Raw genomic sequence first — 19,680 nt, 5'->3', positions numbered from 1 at the left:
CACTAGAATTCTGAATTTAATTTGCCTAAAAATAAAGGGAAACTAGATATAAATGAAATAAGTTTAAGATGAAGCATAGAAGCTAAGGATGGCTCGTGCCTGTACAGATTGGAAGGCCTAACCATATTCTTGTGTTTGAGAGCCAGAATATGTAGTAAAAATATTAAGTGGAACTGGCAAAGCTGTGTGAAAGAGAAGAATAGTGAGAACACTGGAAGTAAGTGAACAGGCAGAAGAGCACAGCTCACTTGCAGGAACAAGGAAGCATACGTGAGATAGACTACAAAGGGGCCCAAATGCCTCAAGGCTGATGTAGTAATTTTAAAAATAGGTTCATCCAGTGACTGCAGAGATGAAGTACGATAAGCAGGAGGTATAGAAGTGGTACAGAATAAGAAGAAATGGGGCAGGTGAGACAAGAGAAGGATTGAACCAAGAAGGATCTGTAGCTCTGTGTCCCCTGTATGCACACAGAATGTGAGTGGAAGCTTGACCTGAAGAACTCTGCTATACTGGCCCAGGACCACTTAGGAAATCTGTTTATGTTTACTTATCAGAATGCTTATATTACCATTCTAAGGAGGTAGGTTTCATACATAAATCCTGTACTTACTGCTCTACTTCTAGTGTGCTCTAAATCCCAGCAGTGTTAACAGGTAGAAACACAGGAGTCCAAATTTCTGCACCAATAAACAATACATTTTTCTCTTTTAATGTTCATTGACTCAATGTATGGCAAATAATTGTGTGAAGAATCTTGCCAGACTGTAACAGTTTTCTGTGTAGGATGTTGTATTGCCAATTGACAGGGTCAATAGATGGCACACAGACACCAATAAAGAAAATAACCTTCATTTACTGTTTGTTTTAAATTAATAGAGAAAATAAGGCAATATGCACATACAAAAGGATTAGCTCACAATACCCTGATTCAAGCGATAAAACAGATAAGCAAGGTAGTGCACCTAATCATTATTGTGTAAGGTTAGCTATAGTGACTAAGAAAGATACATCACCAATCGCCCTAATACGCTACCGTCACCCAGATCTGCAGTCACTGGGGAGCCCCTGTTGCAGTGAGGATTTGGCAGGCCTGTCCGAGCAATTGGGAAGTCCTGTGCAGGGCATCCCCTTGTAGGTGAGGTCTCCAAAGCCACTGCAAGAAGGTTCAAGTTTCATACTGTTGAATAAACAAGCTCACATAATTACAAATTACAAATGCAGAAACATCTGGTTTCACTCTCCTCTCCAATCCCACCAAAGCCTGGCCAGGGCTTCAGGGAGGAACCAAGCGAGTTTCTTTAATCTACTTGATTTTAACCACCAGTTTCCAAACAAGGCCATGTGTCTGGTTTCAAGGCCTCGACCACCTGCCTCTAAGCAAGGAAGGATGCACTCTGTCTTTGCTAATGATTATATTTTATCTGAGCTACATCTTTTGCTAATGATTATACATACTTAACTAATGATCATGCATTTTCCGTTAATGATTGGATACTATAGGTATATAATGCTTGGTTGGTGGGTTCATCTGGAGGTCAACTTTGTCTCAGGGCCTGTTGCTCGGGCCTCGGTACTTCAGATGTGGGACAGTTTAGTGCTCTGCAAAATGTGTTGGCAAAAGCAGGAGTGTTGCAGGCTAGCTAATTGATCTGTTCAGACACCTCTCATGCAGAGCAAAGCTGGGTTGCTCTTGTCTGAACTGCTGGTACTGAACTGCTTGTACTGAGCTACGTAAGCCTTTGCTAGAGATGCATACAGAGTTTGGTAACAGCTAGTCTTACCAAGAAGCTGACGTGTTTGTGGCTTGATACTAACTGCAGGTGGTTTATCCCCAACACAAGAATGTATCCGTAGATGACAATGAGCAGATGTGGCATTACAGGCAATGCACATAGATATTCAACAGAATAGGAAACAATACTGCAACACTGTAATAATAATATAGCAGCGGTTACTGTAAGCTTGTACAGGAAAGTGAGAGGACTCTGTTTTAATACAAAACTGTTTTCATGCTCTCATGCTGTCATAAACATGCTCACAAGCATCAAGACAGTAGCATTGAGATGGTCTTTCCAGTGTTCAGGCACCAACCACACAGTCTGGTCCAGCTTTGTTTTGATGACATGGAGGATAAGGGACACAGGCTATCAAGTCTCTATCACTTTACTCTGATTGGTCTTAGGTTGGTGACCACGGACTGGTTTTGGATATGCCATGTCATACCCTTTAGGCACTGACAGTGATTACTCTCCATTCTGTCCCACCCATAGGAATTAATAGAATTTACTCATTTACTGCCCTTTGTGTCCTGGTCTAGGTGTCTTAAGGAACTAAATGTGCTGTCATCTTGAAGACCTGCTAAGCTAGGTACTAACAACTGCCATTCTTACAGGCCTTTATGTGCCTCCATGCTAGGACGTTCCTGTCCATTCTCCATTCACACTGATCTGACCCTTTCTATTACAATTCTGTACAGTAGGCTTGCAATAGAAGGCCAGAAGGTATTAAGACAATCTGTGCAATGGGAATAATCAAATCTTTAAACAGAAATGAAGTTTGTGGTCCCTGGATTCTAGTTGTCAAGTTTGTCTGAGCCTTACTGGGAATATTCGGTGACTGCTATTCCTGCCATCTAGTATAAGTTCTATGAAGAAACTTGTGTCATGCATCTGATACCCAATCCAACTTTTGAAGTGGCAAGGAAGCTTAATGCATTTGCTTCCCAGAAGCAAACTAATGAATTGGCCTTTCTTGCCTTTCTAAGGAAAGTTGTATCTTGTCTCTCTCCTCTCTCTTGCTGGTGATTATTGCTTCATGGCTGTCTGTAGCCAATCACTTCGATAAACATTTTAGTGCAGTGTATGACGACTACTGTAAGACTGCTTGTTTGAGGGATTTTTGTCTTGTGTAACTGGTTTGCTTTAGGATAAATAAAAGTAAGACAGCAGATAAAAGACTCCTATGATTACTTTTTTATTTCCCTAGCCCAGGAAACTTCCTTCAGGGACATCTCCAGCAGTCATGAAAATAGGAGACAAATTGGTCTAGGTAGAGATCTTATAAATTAAAAGTGCCATGCTCTGACCCTAATAGCATACCTACTGTTAAATGAGACAAGGAAGCTGCAGAAATAGCAGTTACACAGTTGAAAACATCTGGATAGAAAGGCAGGCTGGATCTCGTAGCAGCAAAATGTAGCAGTGTTTAATAGACTGAAAAAAACATACATGGATAATTTTCTCTACAAGCTTAGTTGGGAAGAAAATACTGTAATGCTAAGTTTATTCAGTGACTGCAGGGAGCGAATAAATTAAAATATTTTCCCCACACATACAAATAGCTGTGTTTGAAAAAATTGAGCTTTAGCCTATTGTATTAATAACATGGTTTTTATTCTCTAGGTAACAGATGATGGCGTTGTAGCACTAGTGAGTGGAACGTGTTCAAAGAATTTAAAGGTAACTGCCTTAACCTAGTAACAAAAAAATGAACAAAAGCAAATACCTGCATTTTTAAATTATCTGTGCTACTTCTGAGGGGTGGTTTTTATTGACTGATTTTTGCTTTAGTGGCCCTAATTTTGGTTATGAATTGAGTATTTCCTGTCTGTGGCAATGCCCCAGACCAGCTTTTTGATAACCTCAGTCTTTTCAAGATGGATTTTCTTCTGTTGAATGTAGTATGCTTCTTTTAACTGACATTGCTTTAGACAGCTGTATAATAAATGCAAATGAATGCTTAACTTTTTCTCTTGACTTCTTTGGAGTTATTACTTGATTCTGTTCAAGACTGAGGCAGAATTTGTAATATGGATAATTTCATGGATTTAAGACATCAGTTAGCACCTCCACATAGGTAAATCTCTTAAGTCATGAAAACAGAGTTGTCTTTGCGTAAAGATTCTGTAGGCACAGAGACAGTGCTAAAAGGATGGAGAAGAAGCATTCCATACCTCTTACCATAAATGATCTTGTACTTTCTCTGTGTGTGTGTTTGCTTTTGTAAGGGCTGCTTCTGGATCCAAGCTGTGCATCTAGAAACTAAGATGGGAAACAAGCCATACTTCTGCTAGTTTTATAGTGTTTAATAGAAAAGCCAACACTAAACAAAATACCAAATTTGGATCAACTGACAGTATTAATAACCTGGAAAAAATAGATCTGATATTGTTGTATTTGTAGGGCAAACAATTAGGTTTTGTTTTCTTTTTTTCCAGCTGACTTTGTCTATTTTGGACAATCTTTTTTGTCTTGATAAGTCTTGTGGTACAGATTAAATTATTATTTTTCAGACCATAGCAATGAGATTTTATATATATATATATACACGCACTAGAAGTTACTTGAAAATATCTTTGTCTTTTAGTTGGTTACACCTTTAGCTGTAGCAAAGCATTGTTTCCAGATTTTCTAAACAACCATGAGACTATGCAGATAGTCTTTATAAGACACCTCTTGTGTCCAGCCTACAAATGTAAAGCAGCGTGTATCTCTGTCGTTTGGATTGGGTCATTCAGAGTAGGTAACTCTCAAAAGTCTTCAGTATCTGTCTTAAAACACAAAGTTTTCATAACTTTATTGTAATAAGTTTTAGGTTTGTAGTTGAGTAAGGCAGGGTTCTGTAAAGTCCCTAGAGGGTTCCTAGAGGGTTTTGAACTATTTTCCAGCAATGCTGGCATAATTACTCTGTCAGGATTATCTGCTCTTTTCTGTATTATTACTGTCCAGAGTTTGCAGAGAATTGTGTGCTTGTGTGTAAGCTCTTTTTCTTCAAGCCATAGAAATGCAGTTCCATTTATTCTTAGTAAAAATTTCCAGCTTACAAAACGTGGCTTTTGGTGTTTCCTGGTTGCATTGCTGTGGTTGCTATTTCATTGAAGGTGCACAGGTTTTCTTTTGTTTGTGTGTGCATGGATGCCTGTGGAAGCTGCACTAGATCAGAAACAAGTTAGGTAGCTTACATAAGACCTGCTTCATCTGTAAGTGTTCGAGAAAGTAATATTGAGGTAGTGGGCTTAGATTTCAGAAGAACCGATGGGAAATTTCAGTCATGACAGACTGAATAGTGATACAGATTTTGCTTGTTTGTTTTCATGTGCTCTGTACTTGCATCCACTTTAAAGGCAATGTATTTAAGTGCTTTTGCATTTTGTTTCTGGGGTGGGTTGTTTTTTTTTATATTCAGGGGACGCAGTCTGTGCAGTTTTAATAAGGCAAAATTTAATTGGTTTGTGTGGAATGGCAGTTTTAAAAACAGAAGTTGTGTTCTGTCAGTATGAACAACTAGAACAGTTTAGGTCTCTTGGTTTACAAGTAGTAAGGAAAAGAAATTTAGTAGACAATATGGAATTATTTGCTAGAATCTCTTCTTCAGTGTAACTCTTCCTTATCTGTGTCACAATCCTCATACCTCTGCTTGATATCATCAAAGTGCAAATTTATAGACAGTGATCTGATGACAGGTACATGGTGAAAAAAGTAGGGTCTGAAAATTCTCAAACTGTAGCTAGCAGGCAGCTATACACATCTTCTTACTTCAGAGGCATTCAGATTCCACATTTCACTTATTAAAATGAGCTAAAAACTATACATATATCAACTTTTGTATAACTTGGTTCTTTGAATAAAGTTCTTGTTTTCTGTGTCATCATGCTGTACAAAGTTGAATTTATTACAAAAGGTCCCTTCCATTTCTGTGCTCTTTGAAGATCCTTGGAGTTTATAATTTGGAAAGGCACTCTTTCACAATAAAACAGTGGGTTTATGGGGTTTTTATTTTTAGCCCAGGATCTCCAAAGTATATTTTCCCAAATGCTATTTTCATTAGGTTTGATCATCTCTTTTCTAGATTTCTTCTTGTATGTTAATTTATTGATATGTAAGGCAGTTTAGAGGGGAAAAGAAAAAGTTGGTAATCTGTTAATTTATTCTGAATTTATTCTTTCTCTACCACATATGACTGTGGAGAAATGAAGAAAACCAGTTTAGTCTAGTCTTGGAAGACATTCTTAGACTTCTTTTAGGAACTATGTAGACGGGTAGATAGATATTGGGAACTTCAGCAGAGGCTCATGAATCCTGCCTTTTGGGGAAACCCCAGAATTCAGTTTGGGTTCTGTTTTCCTGGACAACAAATTGCTAGAAGAATGTGTGTCATAGAAAAACTGAAGGGACTCCAACACTGTAGAATCTCATTGAAGAGTTTTCTCAGTTGTCTTGAATAATATGTGTTTTGGGAAAACTCAGATTTGTGTTTCTAGTTTTGACTCTTCATAGAAAAGCAGTCTTATTTTTCCTGAGGGTATTTTCCAGGTCTGCACAGGACCACATATGAGGTCAGTGCACAGAGGAGTAGTAAGTCATAGTTTCTTCTGGGTGGCTATCTCTGGAAATGGTTGGGCAAAGGAAAGCTCAGCCTCCAAAACTATGGGTGCTCTGACAGGCTTTTGTTACTGCTGTTTTCATAACAGGAGATCCACATGGAGCGCTGTGTGAATCTGACTGATGTTGCTGTGGAAGCGGTCCTTACTTGTTGTCCGAAGATACACATTTTTCTGTTCCATGGATGTCCATTGATAACAGGTAGGTCAAATCATGCGGGCAGTAAGAAGAGTAATTACTATGTCATAGTATCTTCTTGCTCCCTGGAAAAGAACACTCCACTTTTAAAATAATCTCAAACAAGTAAGAACTTACCAGATAAAATAATACTCATACACTGAGATTTTCAAAGCGAGGTGAGAATTTTGCTTTGAAAAAATGGTGACCTTCAGAGAGGGAAATTTTTGTTTTGGAGTTTGAAGATTTTTTTTTTATTTACTTTTTTTACCCCTCAACATGCTGATGAAGATCCAAAGTTGATGATAAAGACTTCAGAAAAATATGTTAGCATCTTAAACTCATGCTCTATTTCAAAAGTATGGAACAGCATCCATTCAAGAAAGAGTGGAATGGATGGAATAGAACTAGGGAGCCTGAAAAAAAACCAACCCAGACTTAGGAGAGGTTATGATCTATCTGTCTTGGGTTTTTTGAGTTCAGTTGGTTGGTGATGCTTTACATTTATGTGATTGGAGAAAGAACAGAGTGGTTTTGAGTTACTAAAGGTATATCTGAAGTGTGATACTGTAGTAGAAAGATAACCATAAATGGAGATATATAATTGAGGTAAATATTTTGTTGTTTACTTAATTTCCAAACACTACCTGTATATATTCTTAATGAATAACAAGAAATTCCTTTGGGTTTTTGCAGATCGTTCCCGAGATGTTTTAGAGCAGCTAGTCATATCAAACAAAATCAAGCAAGTAACATGGACCGTTTACTGATTTCTTTATCGTTTATGTATGAGTGTAAAGTTTACAGATGGAAGAGCTCTTTCAGAAAGCAAGCACCCTGGAGAAATAGCTGGTGACTTTTGTACCACCAGCTTGCTTCCCTCGTTGTTCCCACCAGAGGTCTCCGTCACCATTCCAGTCCTGACCTGGGCTTCCCCACTGTGTCTACTCAAAGCCTGTCGTGTCTTTGCATCGCTGATCATACTTAATTAAGAGGAAAGTTAAACCATAATTAATGTTACGCTGTAATTGCTCAGCCTCCTTCAAGTATCCGATTTGGCTACTAAGCATCTTTTAGCATCTGAGCTACATACACAAACCCAGTTTAAGTAAATCTGGGCTCTGAGTTTGTAGTCTGAAAGGGTAGTTGCAACTAAAAGTACCAAGACCAAACATAGTGTTAACACTTGTGAGGAAGTGTCTGTAAAGTTGGGACTTAAATCTGACAAAAGTCAACAAGCAGAACTGGTGAACGGAGGTGGCATTAACGACAATGTAAATGCATTTTAAGTAGTAACAGTCTCCTTTCACCGTGTACTTTTGCTAGGTCTGGAAGAAAAAGTATAGGTATCTTTTGATATTACTGATGCTGCAGGTTTCTGATTTTATTGACCATCAAAAACTTGCTGGATTTTCTTACATACAAAACTACAGTCTGTGAATGTGTCAACATAAACTTGCTTTGAAATTGTGGTGTCTTATCAAATTTCAGAGTAGTAGCGATGACCAATAAAAGGATCCTATGTATGGGCAAATAATTATTTGCTCTGGCTTTTGCGTATGTTTCTTCATGAAAATCCTTTTAGAGGGCAAAACACTGGTCCTCGTAAGCATAGCTCTGAGTGAGTAGGACCAAATTTCATGTCTGAATACATGAATCTCAGGATGGTAGAGTTCAGCAGATATGTGTTCCACTGTATGTGGTTTATTATATTTCCAGTGCTGAAAATAACTATTTATATATTGCTCCATTGTAGTCGTATTAAAGAACAAAAGTAATTTACAAGTGTAGAATGAGTTTATTACGTGATGGACCAGTGGTATCACTACAATTGTAAGTATGTTCATTAGCTTTCTTGAAACAGCATAACCTATAGTGAGACTGATTTCTACATGCAACTTTTTTAAATGCTAGCAGTTTAGCATACAGGCAGGTAGCACGCTATGTTTAGCTAGGCTGGTCTTACATGGGTCTGATGACCTTTAGAAACCCATGAGTTTAGGCAACTATAAGGAATATGTTTATAATTTAACAGTTGTAGCCACACTTATTTAAGTGTTGCAGAAATAAACCAGTCTTCTGCTAATCTATTTAAAGTTCAGGTCGAATTGCAGGGAAGATAATAGTATATATGTTTCATCCAGTAATAATGAAGGGTATTACGATGTCTGATAATAATCTCTGTTCTTCTGTTACGATATGGTTTATGGAAGAGCAAGCCCATTTAGAAAACTTGTTCAAGTCTAACTGAAAGCATAATTTTCAAACTGCAGTGCCTCAATCCCTAAGTCTTATTGCATGCAGTACCATGGCTCAGCCCAGTGATGAATGTGTTCCTATGATAACGACAGGTATAGCTGCACCAGTACAAACCGTTCCTGCAAACAGGAGAAGCTGATTTTGCTACATTAGCAACTAGCATCTGAAGGCTTTAACTGCAGCAAATCCTTGGACTAGATAGAGGACTAAGAACCTAATCTACCATGTTTTATTGGCTTTTTTGGCTAAAGATCAGTTTAATGTTTTCCCCTATGGAATCCCTAGTATCAATCAGGGCCCATCATTCCTTTGAATTCTTGGACATATGTGGGCGATATGTTTGTTTTGTGTTATTTTTTCATATTGATCCAATCTAGCTAATTAGGCAGCAGCCATGACACGCTCAGTAGTTGTCGAATAAGTAAACATAAGGATCAGGCTGCCAGCCCTGGTTTCAGGAAGGGTGCCACAAAAAGAGTAGGTAGAATTGTAAGCTAACTCAAGTGGGGAAGGGGCCTCGGGAGGTTTCTAGTCTAACTTCCTGCCCAAAGCAGAGCCAACTCTGAGCTCAGACCAGCCTCATCAGGGCTTATCCAGCCAAGTCTTGAAAAACAGAAGATGACAGAGCCTTCACAAGCTTTTGAAGCAACTTCTTCCACTGCTTGACTGTATTAATGGTGGAAAATGTTTTCCTTCTATCCTGTTTGACCCTATTGTGTTTCAGCTTACACCCTTTCTCACTGGAAGAACCTGGCTGTCATCCTGACAACCTCCTCATAGGTATGGGCAGGCTGCTCATGGGTCCCTTGAGGACTTCTCTTTTCCAAGCTGAACAAGCCCAGTTCCCTCAGCCTGTTATTGTAAGACATGTAACTGTAACATAGTGCGGTGATGGTCACCAGACTCTCATCTCAAGTGCTACACACAGAAAGAAAATCATAAATTAAGATAATGTAAAGCAGCTAAAGGTGCAAGACAGTGCTACTGCTAACCTCACTGGCAAAGTGAGATTTTTCCCCTTGCTAATGTAACCTTGGATTTGTCATGGTGAAGGAAAATGCAGCTTACACTGTGTCCTTAAACATGCATGTCTGTCTTCTCCTATAGCCTTTTCTAAATGTGTAACAGTGGTATAGCTTTACCTTGTGCTTAAAAATCTGTATAACACTGTAATGAATTAACACTGTATTTTTAGGTTTGGAAGTTTAATATGTCACATTAAATCCTTCACCGTCAGAGCTTGAGTCTGCTCTTACGTGTTTATTACTAGCATAACTCTACTGGAATATTGTTTTGATTCAGGTTGTGTCATGGTCATTTTCAACAAAAATTTACAAGCACTGGGTGAAGTCCAAAAAGAACATCATATATGCACTTACCACTTTAACAATATCCAAACAATACAGAATATATTGTTGTAAATTGTTGAGCACTGCACAATATTCACATATTGTTCTGAAGATTAAAGTTTATAAGTCTTCTGCTTGGATAGTTCTGAAAACTTGTTAAATTATATTTTATAATCATGTACATCTGAATGTGCCTCTAACTCTCCTACTTCATAAACACCGTGGTTTTCTGAGTGAATACCACATACTTTTTCACATTTATAAGCTCCAACTACATCACTGGTATTTGGATAGCTGTAGGTGCACTGTGTTCCATTCTGCAGTTACTCAGTTCCCCATTGCTGCTTGTTCAATACTTAACTGCTAAAGGTGACAGTTCCTGCAAGACTGGCCTGAAGGTGTCGGTTTCTTCTTCAGATACCTGCATTTACAGCCTTGTACCTGCAGATCAAATTTTCCTCTCTCTCTTGTGTTGTTTTTTGGGGTTTTTTTGGGGTTTTTTTTTTTTTTCCTTTTACCTTGCAGAGGGTTCTTCCTTGACAGATGTAACTGAAAGTGATTCTGGAGCTTCTTGTGCGGCATCTCCTCAAGAGAAGAGAAAAAAATAATTGTATCTGACTTTTATTCCCTGTTTTTATTTAGATACTTTCTAAACATTACGGAAAGAAAGATTTCTTCATCCCTCACCAGCTTCCTATGATGGCCTTTCTTACCCCTGCAAAGTTAGGGAATGCGTATCATTTAGCCCTACTCTCTAGGGGATAGTTACCCTGTATGTATTACTATTTAGTCACTTTCCACTTGCTAAAAAGTTTTCCTTTGGCTAAGTTCAAGAAGCATATTTTAGATTTTGTTGCAAGTCCTAAATAATCACTCCAGCAGCTTCCAGAAGGAGTAAATTTTTATTATAGAGGGGGAGGGGAGATTCAAATGGGTTACGTTGACATTCAGAAGAGATATCCAGAAAAAGAGCAAGGCACTTTGAGTGTAATATGAGCTAATAATCTAGTGGAGAGTTTTATGAATGTCAGCAACAATTTTCTCTGTAAATAAGCTGCAAAACTGTGCAAAAGCAGTGCAGTAATCTTTCAGCCACCACTTTCTCCCCACAGCAGTATGCTGGATGTCCAAAACATTTCACAATACTGTCAGAGAGGAAGACATGAATATGCATGAAAAACACCAAGCATGCAAAGTCCTACTTGTCTTTGGATTTGCACTTCAGTGCAGGCCCCTTCGAATACAGTTTACATGTAGTTTTTACCTCAAATGGAGCAAAAGTCTCAGTGAGTATGACTGGAATCAGTACAGTAACCTACTTGGCATCAACAGATATCTTCCATATTTAATTGCCATTTTCATTTTACATACTTACAAAAAAAAGCCAACCAAGTGAGACAAAATCCATTTGAAAGCCAGCTTCAACAGTTTTCTAAGCTATTTGAGGGCTGATAACTCCAGACAACACTTGATGTTAATCCATAGTTTTCTTGTCTAGTGTATTCGGGAAGTGAATATTCTATAACTTTGTGCAACTGACTGCGAATGCTGTGGCTTAAAAACTGATGCCTGCCAGGGTCACCGATCAGCACTTCAGTTCGCTGTATCCTGATGCATTTCCTCAGCCAGTGGTGCAGACCATCCGCAAGCTGCTCATCATAAAACATGTCCCCTAGAACAATGAGGTCCCAGTTGCCGGCCTCTGAATTAATTATGTTCTTAATGGTGATGGGGAAGGGATTCAGGTGATTCAGTTCACAGTTCAAGATCATTGCCATTCCTGCAACTGAAGAAAAAAAGTCAAAGTTAAATTTTAGGATTCTGCCATTCAGCCCCCTTACCAATTTCCTTGGCACATCTTTCATCTCTTATTAAATATTTTTGTTTATCCTATCTAGGTACTTCTACAGTTTTCATTAGAGGTCAAAATCTGGCATAAAGTGGCCGAATTTTATCCTTGTTGCACCGTCACGCAGGGAAGAACTATTCCTGGAATGACACCAATGGAAACCAATCACAGAATCAAACCAGAACATCCAACTGCCTTAATCTATGGGCATACCTCCTCCCTAACCAATCAGTAAATAAATTATGAATAAATGGAATTCACAAGTCAATTATGGGAAAACAAAGTCTGGTGGGAAAGGTAAAATCTAGGCCTAACTTAAACATAACATTGGAAAATGCAGGAAAACACTATGGTCCTACGGAGAAGCCAACTTGCCACCTGCGCTTGTGAGTTCTCTCCCAAACCAGCTGTGATGGTGCATAGGCAACACCTGATGGAACCGTTGCTGTTTGTTCCTTCTAAGGAGCTATGGAGGGTTACTCGGTGTGAGAGAGGATGGTATAACCCAGCTTCTAATACTGGCAAAATCCATTCATCTTTTTAGCATTCTTAGAACTCTGAAACCTGAATTCCTCCCAAATATGGAGGGGAGCTTGTATTAAATGTGCTTTAAAAACTAAGAAATATCTGTACACAGATGAAAAAAAAAAGGCCTTACTTGGGTCAATGTCATTAGCAAGGACTTGCGATGCACCACTCATCACAGCAGCTATTGCTGTTGCTCCACATCCACTTCCAAGATCCAGAACCGATCGTCCTTTAACAACACGTGGATTATCTAAAATATACCTGAAAGAAAACCTATTAAAAGCAACGAACAAGATTATGCAAATTTTTCAGTTTTGCATTACACTGCATAAGACTTCTTGTCACACTTGCAATGAAGCATGGTATCTTAAAAACACTATTCCACAAGTGCAGCTGGTACACAGCTCCATATTTGTCTCTGCTGATATAAAAATCAAGAGCAATAGTCTTTCTCCCCTCTCACCCGCCCCCCAAACAAAAAGAAAACCAGCCAAGTAAGCAACACCATTTCAATCAAGCTCACCTGTCAGATAGAAGCTATCTAATAAGGTAGATTATTACCAAGGTGACTAAAAGGCTTGGCATCAAGAAACTGGAAAGTAAGGATTTGTAGAAATAAAAAGCAATCTGACTGAAGAAACATGAAAATGTATTCGCAGTGAATGCTGCGTCCATCAAAAGGCAAGGCCTACCCATTCCCTAAAATACTGCTTAATGCAACTGCTTGGAAGAAAAGGAATCTCTCCTCTTTCTTTTCCTGAACCATGCAGACACAGATGCAAATAGTTCTAGTCTGCTTAATATTGTTCCTGAGTAGCAAGAAGAAAATGAGAATAGAGCAGCAGTGAGCAGAAAGAGTATCTTCATCCAGTTGTTGGCACCTGTGAAGAGGAATCAGCAAGTAAAAACCTCTAGGCTGGACATGGAGAACTGACAGAAGGCAAGCAGCACCACAAATCATATAGCCATTACTGAGGGTTCAGAACTTTTAAGAATTGCCTTGAAATTCCATCTTCTACAACAGGGAAGACCCTAAGTGGTGGGGAGAGCCCTAAGTGACACATACTACTGCAATTTGCTACAAATTTACTACCGATTGCCATAACTTCTGTGAAAGTAGAAACAGGAAAGGATTGTACATTTGTGTTGTCTTCTGGCATGGAGGGTGATGGCTGACTCTTCACGCAGGGCTACCAGTAAGCACAGCTTTTGCAGGTGGGTACCAATGCAGAGAACTGTAATGGAAACGTTAAGATTGATGTAAATGGTGAATGGATGGATGGAAATGCCTGGGCCTAGAAGCACCAACAGGAATGGCAGAAGGAGACCTAACAGGAATGTCAAGTGTCAATGGCACTAGATCCCAGCACGTCTGCACACAGATTCCTAGGAGCCCAGACTGGGAGAAAAGACGACAATCTACTCTCAAACTGAACAGTTCAAGCCCTTAAGAGATGACAGCAGGAAGGCTGAAACCAGGACTGAAGATACAAAATAACTAGATCAGAAACCCAGGACACAGGAGGAGGGCCTGTGTTAAAGAAAATACATTTTGAATTAAGAAAGTTGAAGTGCTGAAGCTGCTAAATGGCAGAGCCAGGCCTCATCCCTTGGATAGCCTTAATCCAAGGCTGGTTTAAAACGCAGTCAAGCTAATCAATAGGAGAACAGAGAAACAACAGATGATCAATTTGTGTACATAGGTGCTTTCTGAAACACAGATGTCTTTAGAAAAATTAATATAGATGAATAGGAACCGCTTGTTCAAAGACTAAGTGTGCTTGAAGGATTGTGTGAGTTAAAGCAGGCAGAAAGAAGATCATGATCCGAGGAGGTCCTTGGAACAAAGGCAGAGACTGGAACCAGAATAGATTAATCAGCTGGGACAGCGATGGATTCGCAGAACTGGCAAGACCAAAGCAAACTTCTAAAAACTTTGGACAGTGACTAATGATTTGGTAAGTGTATGTAAGCTGTGCTGTATCCCTTTGTTCTCTGCCAGTCACTGAGGTGGTGGCCCAACTCTGAGTTGTGATTGAAGCAAGCCTAGTGGTACCCATGTCTGTGTAAATTTTTCCTTAACAGCCTGACATCCCATGCCTCTTGTCCTACACGTCACCACAAGGGATCCTGCCAGACAGCTCGGGCATGCACAGCTCGGTGCTTTTGAGTGGGTGGTTATGAATCCAGTGAGGGAAACTGGCTCAGTTTCAATGAGAATCACCATCTCCCATAGGTCTGGCACCCAGCTTTCTGTTACCACAGTGTTGCAGCATTATTTGGTACTTTGAAGCAGTACAGATGCTCTCTTTTTGGAGGGTACCCGTGCAGGACATTTGTGCAGAGGCTCAGCAACTCAGCTGCTGGGCAGCACTCCCCTGCAGCCATTGCTCCTCTAAGGATAGCCTCTAGTTTACCAACAGGACGGAGAACAGTAGTAGTACCTCCACAGAAAGTGCTCTGTTTCCCCTTTCTAGGGACTACGCTTGGATTTTCAGCGACTTTCCAGCAGTAACTTGTGTAGAGCATGACCTGGCCTAATGCTGCAAGTGCCTGGTTTCCAGCTAAACGGTGCTCAAGTTACCACTGATGACTGTGGTGACTTGGGACAGCTGGAGCCAGCGGCATCCCCTGGCACACACGCAGTGCATTACGCTGCTGCTGGAGACGGCTGTCTGCCATGCTCAGTTAACAAGGTATCTTGGGTTACACCAAGAGGAATGGCCTGAAACAGGAGACTCCTGATGTGGAAATGCCAACTGTGCAATGAGCACAGTTACAGAAGCAGAATATTTTCATGCTCCCTTTTTCTTTTTACTTTTCTGAATTATGCAGCTAATTTCTAGCATTCCCAGTACATCAAACAAGTGCACAAACAATAAGTCAATAGAGTGGTAAACCATATGGTAACAAAATGTAGAGATTATCCAATTTAATTATGCAATGTTCAGGAGCACTCTAGTTCATCTACACGGCAGGGTAATCAACTCTCAATTTAACTGCAAGACACATCTTTTTCCTGGTCAAAAGCACCTTCCTATTTATGCTTCTTGCAGAAAAACAGTAAAGCCCCAATTTAGATCCTTCCCTTTCATCTATGTGGGGAACATCTGACAGCTTGTTCTTTGCTGTAACAATTACAAACTTTTTCTGCTGTTCAAAGTGAGACTTTTGATTTTACAGAATAAAAGAACTCTAACTAGTTCCTGGGAATCAGGAACATTAAAGACATTTTGACAGTGGCCAAAATCAAAATGTGGCTTCTGATGTGACTAAAATACAGCCACAAGGCTTGACAATACAGCTGCTGAAATCCTAAATGAGGAGCATGGTTCAGGATAACAGCATTCCCAAGTGCATCAGCATAAATCTACTTTTCTGAATAGACCAGACACACATCCACACTCCTGTCCCCTACAAAAAAACAACAAAAAAAAAACCCCAAAACACAAAAAAAAAACCCCACAGAAGCCAAACCAACCACAAATTACAACAAAATAGTAATCCTCCTGTTTGGAGCAACAATAAATGACAGAATCAAACACCTCACTAGGTTTCGATGGCAACTGCACGGACCCTCCACAGATCCAAATTCAGCCCCTTTGTCAACACATGCATCACCACTGAAGACAACAGATTCCAGCTTAAGAGCCATAAGTTATTCTATATACAGCAGGGGCTGACACTTCACTGCCAACCAGCAGAGATTGTGTCTCTCCTGTACAAGCAGAGAGGAGTACGAATACTATGCTCTCATACAAAGGCCAATACCCATTGCTAGGGATCACTACAAACAGAGCCAGGTTTGACATCCTGGCCTGTAGCAAACTGGATTTATCAGCTTTTGTGATGCATGCTGCATACCTGGAGAGGGCTTGGCCTCCTGGCCAGTAAATGGCCCAGAATGGGTCCCCATAAGGCCAGAGGTCAGGTTTTTCCTTCCAAAACCTGCAGCGAGGGGTGAGGAGGCGCAGCCGTATCTCTGGCGTGAGATGCCCACTGCTGGTGACCTCCGTGTTCTCCTCCAAAAACGCTCTCACCTCAGGATCCAGAGACTTGCCGGCACTCCAATGGCAGCAGCGCTTAGAGCGCACAGAGGAGCCTCCTCCCCTTCTGCTCCTCCAAGCCTTGGCAAAGGTGTTCTGCCTGCCCAAGAGGAGAAGCCACTTCCAGCTGCAGAAGGCCATGTCTCCCCAAGGACAAACCTTCCCCAGGAGAGCTCAGAGCACAGCTTATCTGAAGCAGGTGATGAGGCAGAAAGCTTGAAACAAACTTATAGGATGATGTTTTTCATAGTGATGGATGGCAATGCCTGAAAAAGAGAACATCATTACTTAAGTGATGTTTCCTCAGTGACTTCAAGGCTGTGCCCCACCAGGGCTTTAGGAAGAGGAGGTCTGTGTGCTGTTGTGTGACCATGATTGTGTGCCTTGCCCCTGCCCAAAGAACCATTGAAGTCTGAAAGAAGTGGTATTTAAGGAAGAAGCTATCAAAGAGACCCATTCAGAAGAGTGCTGTAAACATACCCAGTGAGAAACAACCCGTTTCACAGGACAACAGATAGAGCTAAAAATTAAACATACAACCTTTTAACATCTCCCTCCATCTGCCTTGGACATATACATACAGCAATCTACTGCTGTTTCCAGTTCTTCTATTGAATCTTAAGATTTTGCAGTACTGCTCTGGCATTGCAGGGCCTAAGGACATAGCAAAGGTTATCAGTAGGTTGTTTGGAAGATGCCGTTAATTACAAGTTTTATAATAGTGATGAGTCTTTTATATGAAAGCATCTCTTTAAAGGCAAGCAATTAAAGGATTTCCTCAAAAGACTTTCCTCTTTCTCCCTCAGATTTGTCAGGCTGATAGCTTCCAAAAGCAAAAATAAAATCTCCAAGAACGGATCAGAATACTGCCAATTTGTTGCATTTCCATCTGTATTTTAAAAGTCTTACTGTGCAATAGTTTCACATGGATGCTCTCAGCTGTAGAAGAAAGCAGACCTCCATCACTGTAGCCTACTCCCTGTAATAAACTATATAAACATGCTCCAAGCAGTCCTAAGAGAGAAACTGAATCCAACACAGTTTAAAAAATTAAGCTTTTAAAAGGCAAGACATTCAGACTGGATGAACTCATGCTCCAAGGCCTCCTGACACCACTTGAGGCCAGTTTTCAGGTCACGAGCAGCAAAGAAAAGGATAATGGAGGATTCATTTAAAAATCAGGGGAATGGAGAGTGGAGAGCGACAGCATGCAGCTGAGGGGCAAATGAAGAGGAGCCGCTTAGCACTTTATCACCATACTGTCCTCACCCCCATCTCTTGCAGACCCTGGGTCTGTCTTATGCTGATCCTGTGAGTATACCTACCAAGCAGCGGCCTGAATCCTGCCTTCCTGCTCAGTTCTCCTCCATCCCTCCCGTAATATTTCCATATATTTTTTTCCTTTCTTATCTTGCTCTCTAATTTCTTTTCTATAGCTTCGACTTGCTTGCTCCAGGGCACAGCTTTTGAACCTCCCTCTAAACTGGTAACCAGAGAAGCATTTAAGGCCTGTGCTTCCACAACAGCAAGAGTGCGACTATGAACAGACACAAGAGAAATGGCACTCTGTTCTGCAATTGCTGTCTCTCTTTTGCAGTGGTTTCCATGAGAAAGCAGAATGACGCACAAAGACAGCTTCAGCCCACCCCTGCCAATTTTTCACAGCAGAATAATTGTGGCCAGTTTGGCCATCCAGGTTGTCCTTAAAAGCTAGACAAAGGGACAACAGGAAAAATATGCTAGTAAAACAAAGTCTTACACTTCATATTTTGTGACTTCAGGTTTTCTTTATTTGTCTGTATCTTTAGTGAAAGTTCTTATGTGTTTAGTGGCATTTTGTTGTGTGCTGACCCCTGCTTTACATACTGGCTTTAGTTTGGTTGCTTACAGAAATGTTAAGCTGTGAATTTCCTGCCCATAACACTTTGCTGTTTAGGCTGGCAGTCCAGTTAAGTCTTTGTGGGTTTATTACAGATAAATATATGTGACTGAACATTCCGCCTTTTTCCCACATTTGAGAATGCCATTCAGCAGAGTCCATGTAATTAAGGAATGCAGCTAATGACTGCCTGCCTTCTTGAAGGTGGAGCTGCATAACCTTCATCTGCCTAAGGGAAGCATGAAGTTAAGATTTATGTCTCTTGATGGGTTTCAGTTATCAGCTGCGTGCTGGTCTTTCCCCATGAATTGCCACAAATTTAGTAGGGCTGAGATTCGGCAGCCTGTATACTGCGCTGCCCACCACGACAGTTATTCTTTTTTAATTAATTGTCGGTAGAGAAATATCTGCCAAGAGCTCTGTGCTCAAAATGCCAAACTGGGCTTAGAAGTGTTTAGTGCAGGAAGGTGTCAGGATTGATCCCCTTGGGTTTGACACTGCTGGCCTTCCCGTCTCATTGGGAACACAAACAGGGGCGAGTAGAACTTGGAAAAGGGGACAACACCATGCACAACCCATTTAAAAAACAAAACAGAAACAAAACCCACAACAACAAAAAAACCAAAACACACACGCCCCCCCAAAAAAACTCACAACCCCAACAACCAAGTCCTGTGTAATTTAACCCATTTTTTTTAAAAAAAAAAAAAAAAAAAAAAAAGCAGCAGGTGCCTCCCACAGTACAGCCGCAGGGACGCTGCCGGGCGAGGCCGAAGGCTGCCCGCCTCAGCGGGGCAGCGTCGGGGGTGGGGGGATGCCGCGCCCCGGGGCGGCCGCCGCTGCCATCCCGACGTCCCCGGTTCGTCACCCCGGGCTGCCCGCCCCTCTGCAAGGCGGCCGCCACCCCCGCGGGGCACGGTCACCGGGGCCGCCCCCAGCCGCTCCAGCCGCCGCGGCCGGACGGGCCGCCCGCCTGCCCATCCCCCCCTCGCCCGGCCGCGGCCGCACCGCCCCCCGCCGGGGCGGGACCGGGACCGGGGAGCGCCCGGCCTACACCTACCTGCTGCCGGCCGCCACCACCGCTCCGCGCCGCTCCGCCCCGCTGCGCGGAGGCCGGGCTGGGCTGGGCTGGGCTCCCCGCCCGCCCTTAAAGCGGCAGCGCGGCGCGGCGTGCGGCCTGGCCCGGCCGGGCCCGGCGGGGTGCGGGGGC

At 41.4% G+C, this 19,680-nt stretch overlaps 2 protein-coding genes across 9 annotated transcripts in view; one reads left to right on the top strand and one right to left on the bottom strand.

Moving 5' to 3' along the window:
- Nucleotides 1-12,646, top strand: part of AMN1 (antagonist of mitotic exit network 1 homolog) — a 27,272-nt gene extending 14,626 nt beyond the window's left edge. For 3 of the 4 annotated variants that reach the window (XM_055711012.1, XM_055711014.1, XM_005440860.4), the window contains 3 exons: nucleotides 3,405-3,461; nucleotides 6,473-6,584; nucleotides 7,257-10,057. In XM_055711012.1, the coding sequence (XP_055566987.1) occupies nucleotides 3,405-3,461; nucleotides 6,473-6,584; nucleotides 7,257-7,330 (243 nt within the window). In that variant the 3' untranslated portion in view covers nucleotides 7,331-10,057. Of the gene's footprint in view, nucleotides 1-3,404; nucleotides 3,462-6,472; nucleotides 6,585-7,256; nucleotides 10,058-12,066 lie in introns of those variants that run through there. The other variant, XM_055711013.1, reaches the window with a different exon arrangement.
- On the bottom strand, nucleotides 11,052-19,680 carry ETFBKMT (electron transfer flavoprotein subunit beta lysine methyltransferase). 5 transcript variants are annotated; one of them, XM_055711011.1, is made up of 4 exons: nucleotides 19,531-19,680; nucleotides 16,410-16,857; nucleotides 12,676-12,818; nucleotides 11,052-11,954 (listed from the first exon to the last, which is right to left on the bottom strand). In XM_055711011.1, exons 2-4 carry the CDS (start codon nucleotides 16,730-16,732, stop codon nucleotides 11,590-11,592), a joined length of 831 nt encoding a protein of 276 aa, XP_055566986.1. In that variant the 5' UTR covers nucleotides 16,733-16,857; nucleotides 19,531-19,680; the 3' UTR covers nucleotides 11,052-11,589. The 5 variants fall into 5 exon arrangements, with proteins under 5 accessions (XP_055566986.1, XP_027663413.1, XP_027663414.1 ...); XM_027807612.2 differs by lacking the exon at nucleotides 19,531-19,680 and adding an exon at nucleotides 17,132-18,711; XM_027807613.2 differs by lacking the exon at nucleotides 19,531-19,680 and adding an exon at nucleotides 17,173-18,711.

This window comes from Falco cherrug, chromosome 5 (assembly GCF_023634085.1).
Source record: "Falco cherrug isolate bFalChe1 chromosome 5, bFalChe1.pri, whole genome shotgun sequence".
Classification (NCBI taxonomy): Eukaryota; Metazoa; Chordata; class Aves; order Falconiformes; family Falconidae; genus Falco; species Falco cherrug.
The sequence above is the reverse complement of the archived record's forward strand: the minus strand, read 5'-3'. Positions and strand labels throughout refer to the sequence as shown.

Excerpts from the sequence above, each read along its gene's own strand:
- ETFBKMT (XM_055711011.1), bottom strand. The coding sequence starts at position 16,732 with ATGGCCTTCTGCAGCTGGAAGTGGCTTCTCCTCTTGGGCAGGCAGAAC. Across the intron at positions 12,819-16,409 it reads GGAGGCCAAGCCCTCTCCAG|GTTTTCTTTCAGGTATATTT; the intron begins GTATGCAGCATG and ends TGCTTTTAATAG. Across the intron at positions 11,955-12,675 it reads TGCTAATGACATTGACCCAA|TTGCAGGAATGGCAATGATC; the intron begins GTAAGGCCTTTT and ends TTTTTTCTTCAG.